The following is a 14,454-nucleotide window of genomic DNA, read 5'->3' as shown; positions in this document are numbered from 1 at the left end:
TGCTGTTTATTAAATTATAATAATATGTTTAGGCCCCTACTGAAATTAAAAAGAAATTAAAAACATTTTCGGGTTGATTTGTGATCTTTCTTGACCATTTGCGAATTATCCGCGATTGCCACACTGCCCAATTCTACGGATAATCGAAAGTTTACTGTGTTGTGACAAGTATCGTGTACTTTTGTTTCGTTTAGCTCTTTTCCAACTCATTATGTTGCATACACTGTCCGATTGTGTCTTATGATTCTGTGATCATTCCAGAAAAGCAGACGAAAGTGTCTGTGTGAAGGTGTATAAATGTTAGAAGTTGTGAAAAAGTGATTTCAAATTAAGTACTTGGCTTTAAAGACGTATTGTTCGCCATAAAAGGTATTTCTTGGGGTAAATATTTCTTTATTAGATATATTATAGTGTTTAAATAAATTAACGTTATTTGTTGACTTAATTAAGAAAACTTCGTAGATATGTTTATAATGTTGATCCAGGTAAAAGAAAAGAAGTTACTGATTATCGTAATTTGAAAATTATATGCATTAGTTCCCTTAGAAATTTCAGAACACTTTTTTTTTTGGAAGAGTAATCTTATAAAACTCGATTCCTTATTTAGTGGTTCAGTATAATGCAGCACTCTGATGACGTAGAGATAGTGTGTGCATGTATCTGCCTTGGAGAATGAAACATAAATACAAAACTGTCATTGTTAATTGACTATTTATTTTGAACTTAGTGATACATGTTACAAACTTCAAATACTTTGTTAATTTGTTTAAAATTGTATTAAGTACGTAGGATGACACTTTTGAGAACACGAGATATTGCTCTTTTTTTTTTTTTTTTTTTTTTTTTTTTTTTTTTTTTAAATAGCATATTTTATCACTATTTCGTATTATAAACCTGTGAATCTTGATAATTTACTCTAGCACAATGATAAATATGACGAATTTTGTTCAATTGAATAACAATTGAAAGAATTGAGTTAGACCGTATTTACGTGGATTATATTTGCAAACTACGATTTCTACGTAATTTAATGCGAGGAATCGTTTGGTGGATGCCCCAATTTCTGGAGTACATCAGATCAAAGTCGAATCGAAGGCCTAGTAGATGGAAAGCTCTCAGTTAAAATGACGTTTGTGCTGTATCGCAGGATCACGAAAATAATAATAATAATAAACTACCACGAACCAAGTCAGGGCAGGAGTACAGCAGAGAAGGGGGCAAGTGTAGTAAGTGGGTGCGTCCATAGGGAGCAGGCACGTCAGTGATGGTGGGTATATATATATATATATATATATATATATATATATATATATATATATATATATATATAAGTGATTTCATTTCAAATCGTTCAGGGTGGTCCACACGACTCTCAGATTTAGTTTATTTACAAAATTATTAGACCCATATTTTTTTTCATTTTGCTGAAAAAAAAAATCTTCGATATACAGCCTTCCAAAATGGCTGGCCTCCTCTCAGATTGCTCGAAATATTGAAAAACATGTCAAATTAAAAATTTTATTGTAGAAAAACGAGTGTACGTAGTAACATAATCGCTAGAGCAGGAAGAGTATAACGTATGTTTCGGTGGAGGGCCAAAATTAGTCTATTGGTCCAATAGGAATTGCGCAATTCACTCGCAATGTTGCCAACTTTGGTGAATTTTTTGCTAACTTCAAACATGTCTCTTGAAAATGTAAAGGACTTGCGTTTCTGATTATTACATTTCACATTATAGCATGATGAAAAGCTGAAAATTTCCTTAAGACGACATTTTCTAAAAAAACCCATCTTTTAAAAATTTGAATTTTTTACATGTATTGGAGAAGTATCTAAGTATTTAATATCCGCTAACCGTTCATGCGGCTGCAGCCCCTAACATTCGCAATTAATTATTGAAATTTCGGTTTTTGTATTTGAAATGTAAATATTTCCTATAGGTATTTAGATCCTATACGCAAGGCGAATTGAAAGGGAGTATGAACATTTTGAGAGATGAATCCTGACATCAAATCCGGTAGAAAAATTCCTATGAACATAAGTCGTAATTCCGCTTAGTTTTCGAGGTACAGGGTTTCCAACTCGGGACAATAGAAAATAAAATGTATATTTCGCGTTAAATCAGAAACTGTGTTAAAGCTTTGATAAAGTTCAGAAAGTTGATTTGTATCAATATGATGATTTTTACGTGCGTTGCAATTCAGTTGGCAGTGTTGGTTATTGAGATCCCTGGGTCGATTCCAACTGCCGCCAAATGTTTTTTTTCCTGGACAGACACCGTAAGCCTGAGATTTCTCTGGGTTCTCCCGTTAAACTAAAAGAAGCGAGAGAGAAGAACTAAGTACATTCGCAACGTGTTAAGACTCAGTTTCTTCAAATAGTGGTTTTGGTTCTCTGACCTCCTGTGCTATTCACTGACACTTGTGGAAGCATGATAATCAAAATTGAAATCCATTAAGTCAGTTTTTAAAGCACTGAGAGCCGAGTTTTGCCAGGAAGTATTATATTTGGACTCATCCTAAAAATAAGTTAAAATATGCGTAAGAACCCTTGATTTCTAGACCAGATTAGTGAATAAATACATGAATCGTAAAGTATTGAAAAATGTGGTAGGTATCAGACATTTTCTCTATTTCGTGGAGATCTTAATTACATCTCTATTACATAAAGATTGTGTAAGTTATTATTAATTGTTAAATCCGATGTTTCATTTCGGTCAAAAATGCGTGCTTGATCATTATTTTGAACTTAGTACTTTTCAGTGAAATTACCTTATTCCATTATTTGTCCAAGCCACCTGTATCCAACTTTAATGCTTTATTCTCGCTTAGTATATATGATACGATTGAAACACATTTCTCATAAAGAAACTTAATGTCACATTTTGGCATTCGTGATTCCAATATCTATATTTCTTGTAGACATACCGATGAACATGTTACTACATGTACAAACAGCATAGTACATAGCAGAGGTTGTCATATCTTCAATGGGAGTTGCCAACCTTTTTATGTTTAAGACGAGTTTTAATTTCAGAAGTCAGTGGCGGTCTGTTCTATAGCGACCTAGAGGGAATCATAGGGCAGTAACAAACTACTGCAATCTACGCGTTGGTGACTCTTGATCTACAATATATATATATATATATATATATATATATATATATATATATATATATATATATATATATATATATATATGTATATTAAGAATTAAGCTACTTTTCAACACTGACAGGAGATTTAAAGATTGAGAAATGAACCCTGAATACTTGACGGTTACTTCATAAGTTTAGCGTAGTCCCATCGAAATTTAGATGTTAGTGAACACATCTTTGGTGTGAGAGACCCTGGTTCAATTTCCAATGGTAGTTCACGTGGTTCGGATCCCACGTTAGGCTGTAGATGTACGTCTCATAGCGTTGTCGCCAGAAGGAATACTAAACTCTACAAGAACCACGCAACCTTTGAGGCTTCAGCCACTAAGTAAAGGCTAAAATAAGCTTTCCGAGGAAGCATCGTATGGCATTTGGAAGATGAAGGAACAAGTCACTAGGTGTCAGGAAAAGGGAAACAAGGATTTGGAAGCCTATTTTGCGAAATTTGGGTGAAGAAGTGAAAGTTTTCCTGTATTAGAAGAACATACCTAGCGAGTCCCATTATTTAGGTATTCCATGTAGAACTTGGACACGTAGTCTAGAGCTTAGAACTTATGTTTATGTGGACCCGGGTTCGATTTCCGGCGTCTACCCAGCGTCGTGCGGCAAATTGGGGAGTCGCGTGAATGAAAAACTGACGTCACTAGGTCCCGATACGCTAGTTAATGACAGGGTGACGTAGCGCGCTGACTACATGCTCGTCGCTAGATTGGACGTAGTTCAGCCGCTCGCTGACAGATGGCGTTGGAGCGGCTTATGCCCTTAAAGAGGCTGCTACGCCAAGTGGTTTGTGTTTTTAAGTAAAACTTTATTTATTTATTTATTTTTATTATTTTTTTATTTTATTTTATTTTATTTTATTTTTTTTTAATTCCCAGCAAACATGACGTTCTCTTTCTGCATAAGTAGATAATTTTGGATGAACGTTTGAAGAGAACAAGGAAGGAGCAAACTATAGTTTTGTAACAGAATGTCGTAGTTTTGAACGACAATACAATATTATTATTGAACTTCAGGAAGCTCGTAATATTAAATTACCCAACAGTTTTGATAGGTTTTCGTATCGTCTTCAGCGGTTAAATTCAAATCTCATCTCTTAAAAGAGAGTATAACTTGTGGCATAAGATGTAAGGAAAATTAAAATAGTTGAGATTTCGATTTAGCTGCAGAACATATGAGAAGTTACCGAAACGTTTTGGTAATTTAATATTACGACACTTTCTTAAGTAATTATGCTTCTCTCCATTTTTTTTTATTTATTTTTTTTTTATAAGCGTGAGTTTAAACTACGGATGGCCATTTCCGGAAACTAAAATTTCAGATTCCGGAAAATTTTGGCCATCCCTAGCATTAAACATAGAGCTCTGATTAATTACATTGTCCGAACACTAAATATTGGAAGATAATTATGCAGCCGATCGTTTGGCTAAAACGAAACCTGAGCACTAGATTTTTTTTTTTTTTTTTTTTTTTTTTTTTTTAAATCCTAAACGTGGATAACACTGCATGTGATAATAGATATGCAGTGGACTTTCCGGTGACAAACTTAGTCCGTTCCGTAACGCTGTTCGTAAACCGAAATTATTTTTCTGAGTGAAATTAATGTAAATATAATTAATCCGGATGGGCGTGGGTTTTCTCGGGCTCTCCCGTTTCCTACCACTCTCTTCATTCCACCATTTTCATTCATTTCTCATAATCACCATTTCCTCTGGCTTACACAGAATTTTTTTTTTTTTTTTTTTTTTTTTTTTTTTACACTTTAAGAGTTTTTCTGTGTAGGCCAGAGGAAATGGTGATTATGAGAAATGAATGAAAATGGTGGAATGAAGAGAGTGGTAGGAAACGAGAGAGCCCGAGAAAACCCACGCCCATCCGAGTGTTTGTCCACCACAAAGTTCACTTCGCGCGAGGTGGGATCGAACCAAGGACCCCATGCACCAGAGGTGAACGCTTTACCACTGAGCCACCGTCTTCCTCTGTAATGAAAAATATACAATGAAAATGATAGAATCTTTTTTAAAGACAAATATGTGCTACTAAATGAAACAAAACACTGTGAGGGCTAAAGTTAACAAAAAGTGCATAAAAAATAAGTAGTTTTTGAATACAGCATTCGGACAGATAATGATTATTGGAAATGTTGGAAAGCACTACTGGGCGCGTGGAATTGAGTATAGGTGTGTTCGCGCGTTCGTACGCTGAAATATTGTTCTTAAACCGAGCAGAAAAAAAAAAATGTTCACAATACTTTTCTTGCACTGGAGTCTACTGTATAATGATTGTATAGAATCCTAATTTGTTGTACTAACACTATTTTAAGCAAATAGTTTTTTTTTTTTTTTTCCTAACATGTACTAAAATTCAAAAGTAGATGGGTTTGAAGAAATGATTCATCTTTTTATATGTTGAGTTTACGTGTACATTGAAGGTTATTACATTTTTATCATCGACAGCTTTGTGATTTCTTGTTTTCTTGTAGCTTTTCTACCTATCGACCATGACTACTTGGAAGCCAGATGCCCCTCCGATGGGTTTCTACGGTGGACAACAAGGTTCTTGTTTGTTTTCTTCTCCTTTTGTGTCTTTTCCTTAGTAGCTACGTTGGTCTTGTCTTGCTTGTTTTTCCGCACATTTTAACTTCTAACTTACTAACCAACTGCATTGAATATTTTCTTGCATGTATTTATAATTCTTCATTCTTCACAGTTACTGCATAGTAACGACACAATTGTGCTGTCGTTACTCCTAAAATTTTCAAACCATTGCGGCGTCTAGGATTCGATCTCAGTGGAGATGCTTGTTTAAGTTACAGAGTCGCGTCTGGATTCAAAATCCATTTCTAGCGTAACCGCTTCTTGATCAGAAAATAGGCTAGCAAGCTGAGACAAAGGGAGGCAATAAGGCCTTAGTGCATTGATCACGTGTTCAATGACAACATGGGAGAGGTGACCATGTGTCACAATGACATGGGAGAGGTGACCATGTGTCACAATGACATGGGAGAGGTGACCATGTGTCACAATGACATGGGAGGGGTTACCAGGTGTTACAGTGACAGCATGGGAGAGGTGACCATGTGTCACAATGACATGGGAGGGGTGACCAGGTGTCACAATGACATGGGAGGGGTGACCAGGTGTCACAATGACATGGGAGAGGAGAGCATGTGTCACAATGACAGCATGAGAGGCGACCAATGTGTCACAGTGACATGGGAGAAGTCTTTGTCTAGCATGTGCTTGGGAGAATGTGCGGCACGAGACGTTGTTTTCAGTAACCTGCCTTTACTACATCTCGGCTTGTCTGTCGTCTCCTCTGGTCAATTTGTGCTAAGCCTCATATAACCTCGGCAGTGAGGAGGGAGCTAGATTCCCATCAATCGTCTAAGATATTTTAGAAATAAACAATGAGGAAGTGTTAACGAAAGTTCGTTGGAGAAAAACGAATATTGGAAATCTAAATATAAGAAAAAGAATATGGTTAGGATACTACGAGAAGAAAGAGTACAAATTGTCAATTAAGAAAATGATACTGATTTTTTTTTCTGGGAAGTTAGCTTTTGCATGAGAGTTTTATATATATATATATATAATATAGTGCGACCTTCGGAATACGTACAGAAATTTCCAGTCCGAGTAGTATCACTGTGACTTGGCTAAGTATAAACTAGTGTTGTGATATCTTGTGTCACCGTTTCAATGAAACAAAGAGTGGAATATCAAGTTCCGCAGACTGTGGTAAGTTTCCGTCCCTTCGTGACAAAAGGAACCATATTCGAGGTTGCTTCCATTTGACTTTTTCTGTTCGGCTCTTGGATAGCGAAGAAAGAAACGGTTGACTGAACTCATATATAGTCGGTCATCGTGACAAATACCAGTTGAACTAGAAGATATTTTAAACAGCAATTTAACTGTTTTAGGAGATTTTAATTCACCATTAACTACGGGTTCCAATTTTGTTTACAAAAGAATTCATTGATATTTTAAAAGATGTACCTCGTAAAAGAATGAAATACCCAAATCATAATAAATGTTATTTTCTCAACTTAAAAAGGAATCAAGAAAAGGAATAAATGATGCATATTAAATCTATTGTTAAAATAGAACTTAAAAATTTTAGTAATAATAAAATGCGCATCACTTTTGAAATTAGTTTCTGATAAGAGGAGTAAACAGAAAAGTATGGTACTTGTAGTGTGGGACTTGAAAATGATATTTTAATAACACACTGATATCGCAAACGAATTTACGAAATATTTTGAATTTATTTATAGTGACAATGTTGATACATTTGCAGCATTTCACGATGATGACGGCAAACATCTTAATATCTTGCTGTAGGACGAAATTAGTTACACAGTACAAAATGGCAATAAAGAAACCAAAACCCAAGGTAGCAAATATCTCAATAGGATAACGCCACACTTATGAAACCTCTCTGCTGCGTTTCCAGTGGGGAAAAATACTTCTTTATGTAATGTAAATTAACTCAGGTTTGCCCAGTACTTAAATCTGATGATCCAGTGTTCAAAATTAGACCCGTAGCAAACTTAGTGCGCCTACAAGTATTTGAACAAATTTTATGTAATTGTATCGTTTCTTTAATCATGTTAAATATTAATTGGAATTAGCGTGGATTTTGAGTGTACAGGTTTGTAGTGACGAAACTTGTGAATCATTCACCTAATGTATGCCCTACATGACATACTTTGATATGTGTATTTCCCTGTTTTGATTTCCCTAAAGCTTTTCACACAATCAGTTCTAAAATTTTGCTGTCTAAGCTGCAGAAGTCCGGAATTTCTATCCGATTTTTCGAAGTGCTTAAATCATATTTAAGAATCTGGAAACACTATATAGGTGTATTCAGTTTTAATTTAAGTCCATTATTGCTCATATTTATATGTTAATGACACGCTTTTAAAGTTACAGCATACTGATCGTTTGTGTGTGCCATTCAAAAAGATACCAATACGTTCTGTGAGTGGAATTCAAAGAATTTACTCTAATTTAAAGAAGCGTTGTTATATGGATCTGACTAAAAGCAAAATTTATAGTGCTCCGACATATTCTATAAATGATAAAGCAATGGAAAGGATGCAATCTATTAAAGACTTAGTGTGCGTCTGAATACATCTGATGAGGATCTTGGCTAGAAGGTCGAAACGTCACGTGTAAATGTGTTTTTATATTAAATAAGTGCAGTCTTGTTCAGCAGTGTGTTTATTTTTCTGATTTTATTTGCAAGACGTATGACTATGATTGTGTATCATGCCTATGTATGTAGAAGTAATTTAACTTCTGTGAAATTTTTAGTAATTGTTGTGCATTATATCCATATCATCGTCATTGCTATTCCTCTTTAAATATGGACAGTAGCCACTTGCGCATGATACTGGCAGCTTAGTGGATGACATATATAATATGAAGGGTACAGGGGATAAACACGCTAAGTCACATTTTGTAAATTTTTCAGGAGAGCGGTTTTAAAGCATGGACAAAGGCGGGTTCTTCCTTATATGGAATTTCATTAATCTAGGGTGACCAGATTCTGACAAGCTAAAGTAGGACACAAGTATAATAGTATATGATAGTTTACTGCGCCAGCAATATGCGTGTCCATATTTCATTTAACATTAACTTAAGTTAATCATTTGTTTTTGTTAATAACAAAAGTACTGAATAAAAGTATTCCAGAAATTCAACACAATTCCAAATGCTTCGATGAATGACAAAATAGTTTATTTTTATGAAGGTACAGTGAAACTTCGTGTTGGGCTATAGATTTTTTTAAAACGTTTTCGGAGTGTGGTATTATTTTAAGGAATGAGAAAAATTTGGACCGGCACGAGGGAACTTCTATTTAACTTGTTTAGCATCACTGTCTTAAGTTGAAAAAGAAAAATTTCCTACTTGACCGATGTCTCAAGAAGCCCTTCTCAGTAAAAACAATGTATTGCAGGAAAACGGTTTGTTGATTGTTCTCCTTTTCCAATCTTTTGAGGAGTGTTAACAAACACAGCGGTTCATCATCCAGGAAAAGAGTGCATGTGATTCAAAGTGTAGTGAATAAAGAATAAAACATTGAAGTCTTGGAAATAAGCCAACTCAGGACATTTCGCAGGACATTTTACAAAAGGACATTTCATGATTTTCTAGGCCTCTTCGTAACACGCAGCACAGCTCTTTGAAACACCATACTGTACCGCGAAAATCAGTACTTCTGGTCGCCCTACTTTAATCGTTTAGAAAGTGGGATTAAGCTGTTACTTTCGCAGTGTTGTTATACTGTTAATAAGATGCCGCCTTTAGCTGTCTGAAGGGACAAATATTTCAAAATCATATAATTTGGACTTAAACGTTATTTTCCCTTGTACCCTTCATATATACAGGGTGTTTCAAAACAACACCGACAACGTTTGGCAGGTGATTCCTGACACTAAGATAAAATAAAAAGTATAGACCAACCTGGGTGCACAAATGCTTCCTCTCGGAGTTATAGGCTGCCTAAATCATGAAAAAAATGAATTTTGAGAGTCCATAGCTGCAAAACTGTGAGACCTACCATAGTCGGGGCCAAGAAACTAATATGTGCGCTATCCAAAACTACAAGTTTTAGAATCCTAAGGTACTCACCAAATAATTTTTGTAAAACGAGTTTGGCTACGGGCATATAACTTGAAGTACTTACAAACTACCTCTATAAAAATTGTTGCGGAAGTACCTCAGGATCCTGAAACTTGGATATTTGGATAGGACATATACTGGTTCCTAAGTGAAGTCTTGACCCGACTACGGTAGGTCCCATAGTTTTGGGGTTGTGGAGATTTAAAGTTCATTTTTTCATCTTGTATCTGTAACTCCGAAGGGAAGCATTTGTGCACCCAGGTTGGTCTATACTTTTCGTGTTATCTTGAGGTTGTAGTAGTTGTTTTGAAACACCCTGTATATATTGCATGTAAATTGCATTATGCATATTTGGAAACGAATGATTCTTATTTCGTGTAACAAGTCTCTCATTACATACTTATTGTTTGACGGGTGTTGAAAGACATTTACGACTTTCTTTTGAGTTTAATTAATATTGATTAAATACTGTATATAGGGCATTTGGGGAAAAAGGCGGATGATTACTTTTTATAATGAAACTGTACTTTGCTAGAAAATGAAAATTTATTTCTTGTAATTTGAAACTTCATTTGTTATATTCAATTCGTATTTAGAGGTTGTTGTATCTACAACCTTTTAAAAGTAGCTTTTTTAAAAAGATTTTTTTGTGCTTTTTGCTTTATTCAATGCAGTAAAGGTACTAACAAAAAAAAAATAAAAAAAAAACGCATGTAATGAACTCTTTAAGATTGCAGTTTTTTTTTTTTCTTAGTATGATAGGCAGTGTAGATGAAAATATAACCTATAAATGTTTTATATGGTTCGATTTGAACGTGTACATCTGATTCAGGATCGTAGAAGTAGAACTTCGCATGTAATTTGAGTTTCTCTGTTGTAAGAATGCATGTGCCACTTCTGTTTCTTTAGGAATATTAATGCTTCGTAGTTTATATAGATAGATAGATAGATATCGCATTCGTGCTCCTATGTTTTCTAGCATGCAAGCATCTCAGTTTATTCTCTTTTAAGTGAGAATTTTGTAGATGTGTCATAAGAAACAATGTATGCATTAGATTTAGTTCGAAATGGCATATTCTAAAATATAATGTGAAGACATGGCGCTGTGTTGTGTATGATGAGTAGGGCCTGGATTATTTTAAAATACATATTTTGAAAGTTAGTGCATATTCTAAGGATATTCTCATATTTGTGCACATATTTAAATTTACAAATCATTGTGATGTTCTTAACGTCATCAATCGGTAGTTTGTATATATTGGAGATCCCTATACCCTTTGAAATATTATTTTCTTACATTAAAGAATGATATCGTATTTGAAGTTATTTATTCATTGGTGTAGTTTTTTGATAGTTGTTGACACGATTGAACGTTTGAAAACTCAAAATGCATCTTTTTACGAGTTAATTCGAACTAGTTAAGAAACTTACAAACTGATACTTATAAATTTTTAGGATTAAAAATAGACTCTAAGTTTCAGGAATGAACATGTGAATGATTTGTTGAGAAAACTAAACGCGAAAGCCTTATACGTAAACTTAGTAACATTCTAACTACGGAGGTATTGAAAACAATTTCGGCTTGATCCAGTCAATTCTATCGAACGGAATCATTTTCTGGGAGTAACACCGTCATGCGATAAAAATATTTACAATGCGGAAGAAAGTGTTACGAATAATGGTATCAGTTCTGTTCCATACACCAAGTCTACCACTGTTTCAGAAACTTAAAATATTACCATTGTCATATATATATACATTCTCGAATCATCATCATTCATACATAGGAATAAAAGAAACTTCCAACTCAATTCGGACCTACACCAATACAACACTAGAACAACCAATCATATTCATGTACAAAATTTCGTTTAACAAAAACTCAAAATTCGTTACACCACATAGGAATAAAACTATATAATAAAATCCCAAATTGTGTCAAATGCCAAATCTGCAGTTTAAAAGACACCAAGTAGTTGTTGTTACATAAACATTTTTTCTATAGTCCAGGGGGATCTTTCTGTATGATATCAATATTAATATTTACTTGAATGTCAAAATACATACATAATGGTACAAGGTACAAGTAATATTATAAAATAACGTTTAGTTCAGTATTATTGTTAGGTATATATTTTGAATGTATATTATTTATACTATTAATTGAAATAATGTATTCCTTGACGAAGCCATGAACGCGGAGTACTTAAGGCGGAAAATGAAATAAATAAACTTTTTAAAAAAAATCTTGAATTTTTACCAGACAAAACCGAAGAAAAGTTCAAAGAGAAGTTGATTAAGGTACATAGCTCAAACTTAAATTTAGGGAAAATCGAGTCAATCAACCAGTACCTGTGAGAGATCAGTAAATCTTTGCTAGGTAAATATTTCGAACTGTCTGTGTCATTGTGCAAATATTGTCCAGTGACTCCAGTTGATGTTGAAAGGATACTTCCAGTGGTGCTATTCAGCCGGTTCGCTAGAACCGGTTGTTAAAATACTTTGAGTTTGCAGAACCGTTTGTTACATCCAGACATAACAGTAAATTTTACCCAGTTATATCCAGGAACAGTAAATTTTAGTTTATAGTGTATTTCTTCAACATATGGGCAGTTCGGCAAATTCTTTGAACTTCCCCTGCTGGATTTTACAACATTATCTCTTCCTCCCTCTAACCCTCTTTTGACCGCATTTGCGGGGTTGCAATGTCGTAGCACCCACTGTGTATCGTGTCTCTTACTCTCTCTCCCAATACTATCACTAATGTGAAACAGATGTCACGCTTCCATATTTTGCTATAATTGAGTATAATATATATGTATAAGAAATATGTTGAACAACAATCTAATCACTGACTGAAAGGACAGCGTTTGGAACTGTGGCAACTAAGTACCACATGTGGACTTGACGAGCGGTTGTCAAATGCTAGAAATGAGGGTTCTGGTTGGCCATTTAGTTATCGGGTTGTTTTCCACAAGTTCCCGCGGACGATGATTTATTTATGGCACTAGCCTCCACACGTAGAAGGCGGCATCCTTTATGTACAAACTGCACACGTATAGATGGAATACACAATAACTATCTCTGTTTTTAGAAATTCTTACACTACAGCTAAAGAGTTAAACATATTATCTCTCAGGACAAGGTATGAGCGTTTATTTCTTAATCTCAAATGCTCGGATATCAAGAATGAAAACTGGGATCACATGAGTGTAGTGGTGAGGATTATTTATATTTGGAACGCATATATATATATATATATATATATATATATATATATATATATATATATATATATATTTATATTTATATTTATTTATTTATTTATTTATTTGGTCTAGGAATTAATTCGTGCGGTTGGTACGCACACATTGAAGCTGTAGTACAAACACAAAATACATAAATACCTTAAGAAAAATATTGTCCATCGCTAGCCACCACTTTCGCCCATCTGTCAGGCAATGTACGGATTCCGTGGCGAAAGAAGTCCTCATCCTTGGAAGCGATCCAGTCAGAGACCCATGTTTCGATATCTCCTGAAGAAGTAAACCGCTGTCCAATCAAATCGTTGTTCATGCAATCGAACAAGTAGTAGTCCGAAGGAGCAACGTCTGGTGAATACGGCGGGTGGGGTAAAACTTCCCATCCGACATTTTCTAAATAGGTTTTGACCGGTTTTGCGACATGTGGGCGAGCGTTATCATGTTGAACAATAAGTTTATCATGTCTGTTCCCCCATTCTGGTCGTGTTCTGGCCAGAGCTTGCTTCAAACGCATTAATTGTCGTCGATAACGTTCTCCATTCATAGTTTCACCCGGTTGCAGCAGCTCATAGTACACCACACCTTTCATATCCCACCATATGCACAGCATAACCTTTGCACAGTGAATATCTCGTTTTGGTTGTGATGGACCTGGTTCACCTGGTTTCACCCAGGCCTTTTTTCGTTTAGGGTTCTCGTAATGGATCCACTTCTCATCACCCGTAATAATTCGATGCAGAAACCCCTTTCTGCTCTGTCGTTGAAGCAGCAATTCGCAAATGGTTTTTCGTCTTTCAACGTCTCTGTCTTTCAATTCATGTGGAACCCAATGTGACATCTTTTGAATCATTCCCATGGCTTTCAAGCGTTTGGAGACTGTTGTTTGATCAACGCCTAATGCTGCTGCAAGTTGTTCCTGCGTTTGACACGAATCCTGCTCGAGCAATGCTGTCAATTCTTCCTCTTGAAATTTTTTTTGCTGTCCAGCTCGCTCTTGGTCTGCCAAGCCGAAATCACCACTTCTAAACCATGCAAACCACTTCTGACACGTTCGCTCAGCTAGAGCATGGTCACCATACACTTCCACCAAAATACGATGACTTTCAGTCGCACTTTTCTGCATGTTAAAGTAATGCAGCAGGACACCCCGCAAAAACACTTTATCAGGCACAAATTGCGCCATGTTCACTTAACTACAAACTGGTGTTGTTGACGCTTTAATCCACTGCCCTATACTACGAACGATACGCGATGACAGGGGTTTGCAACACATGTGTGGATACACGGAACTGTGGGACGCTCCGTTCGTTGCGCCATCTCTTGTCCACCCGCACGAATTAATTCCTAGACCAAATATATATATATATATATAGATAGATATATATATATAGATAAAACGTCCAGT

At 35.3% G+C, this 14,454-nt stretch overlaps 1 protein-coding gene across 4 annotated transcripts in view; it reads left to right on the top strand.

Moving 5' to 3' along the window:
• The first annotated feature begins 217 nt into the window (after nucleotides 1–217).
• Nucleotides 218–14,454, top strand: part of LOC145675556 (protein lifeguard 1-like) — a 38,604-nt gene continuing 24,367 nt past the window's right edge. The window contains exons 1-2 of one of the 4 annotated variants that reach the window (XM_081746059.1): nucleotides 218–369; nucleotides 5,640–5,712. In XM_081746059.1, the coding sequence (XP_081602185.1) occupies nucleotides 5,658–5,712 (55 nt within the window). In that variant the 5' untranslated portion in view covers nucleotides 218–369; nucleotides 5,640–5,657. Of the gene's footprint in view, nucleotides 382–5,639; nucleotides 5,713–14,454 lie in introns of all 4 variants that reach the window. The other 3 variants (XM_081746060.1, XM_081746061.1, XM_081746062.1) reach the window with 3 other exon arrangements.

Source organism: Thermobia domestica, chromosome 18 (genome assembly GCF_964235325.1).
Source record: "Thermobia domestica chromosome 18, izTheDome1.hap1.1, whole genome shotgun sequence".
NCBI classification, from domain to species: Eukaryota; Metazoa; Arthropoda; class Insecta; order Zygentoma; family Lepismatidae; genus Thermobia; species Thermobia domestica.
This window is presented reverse-complemented; position numbering and strand designations above follow the sequence as displayed.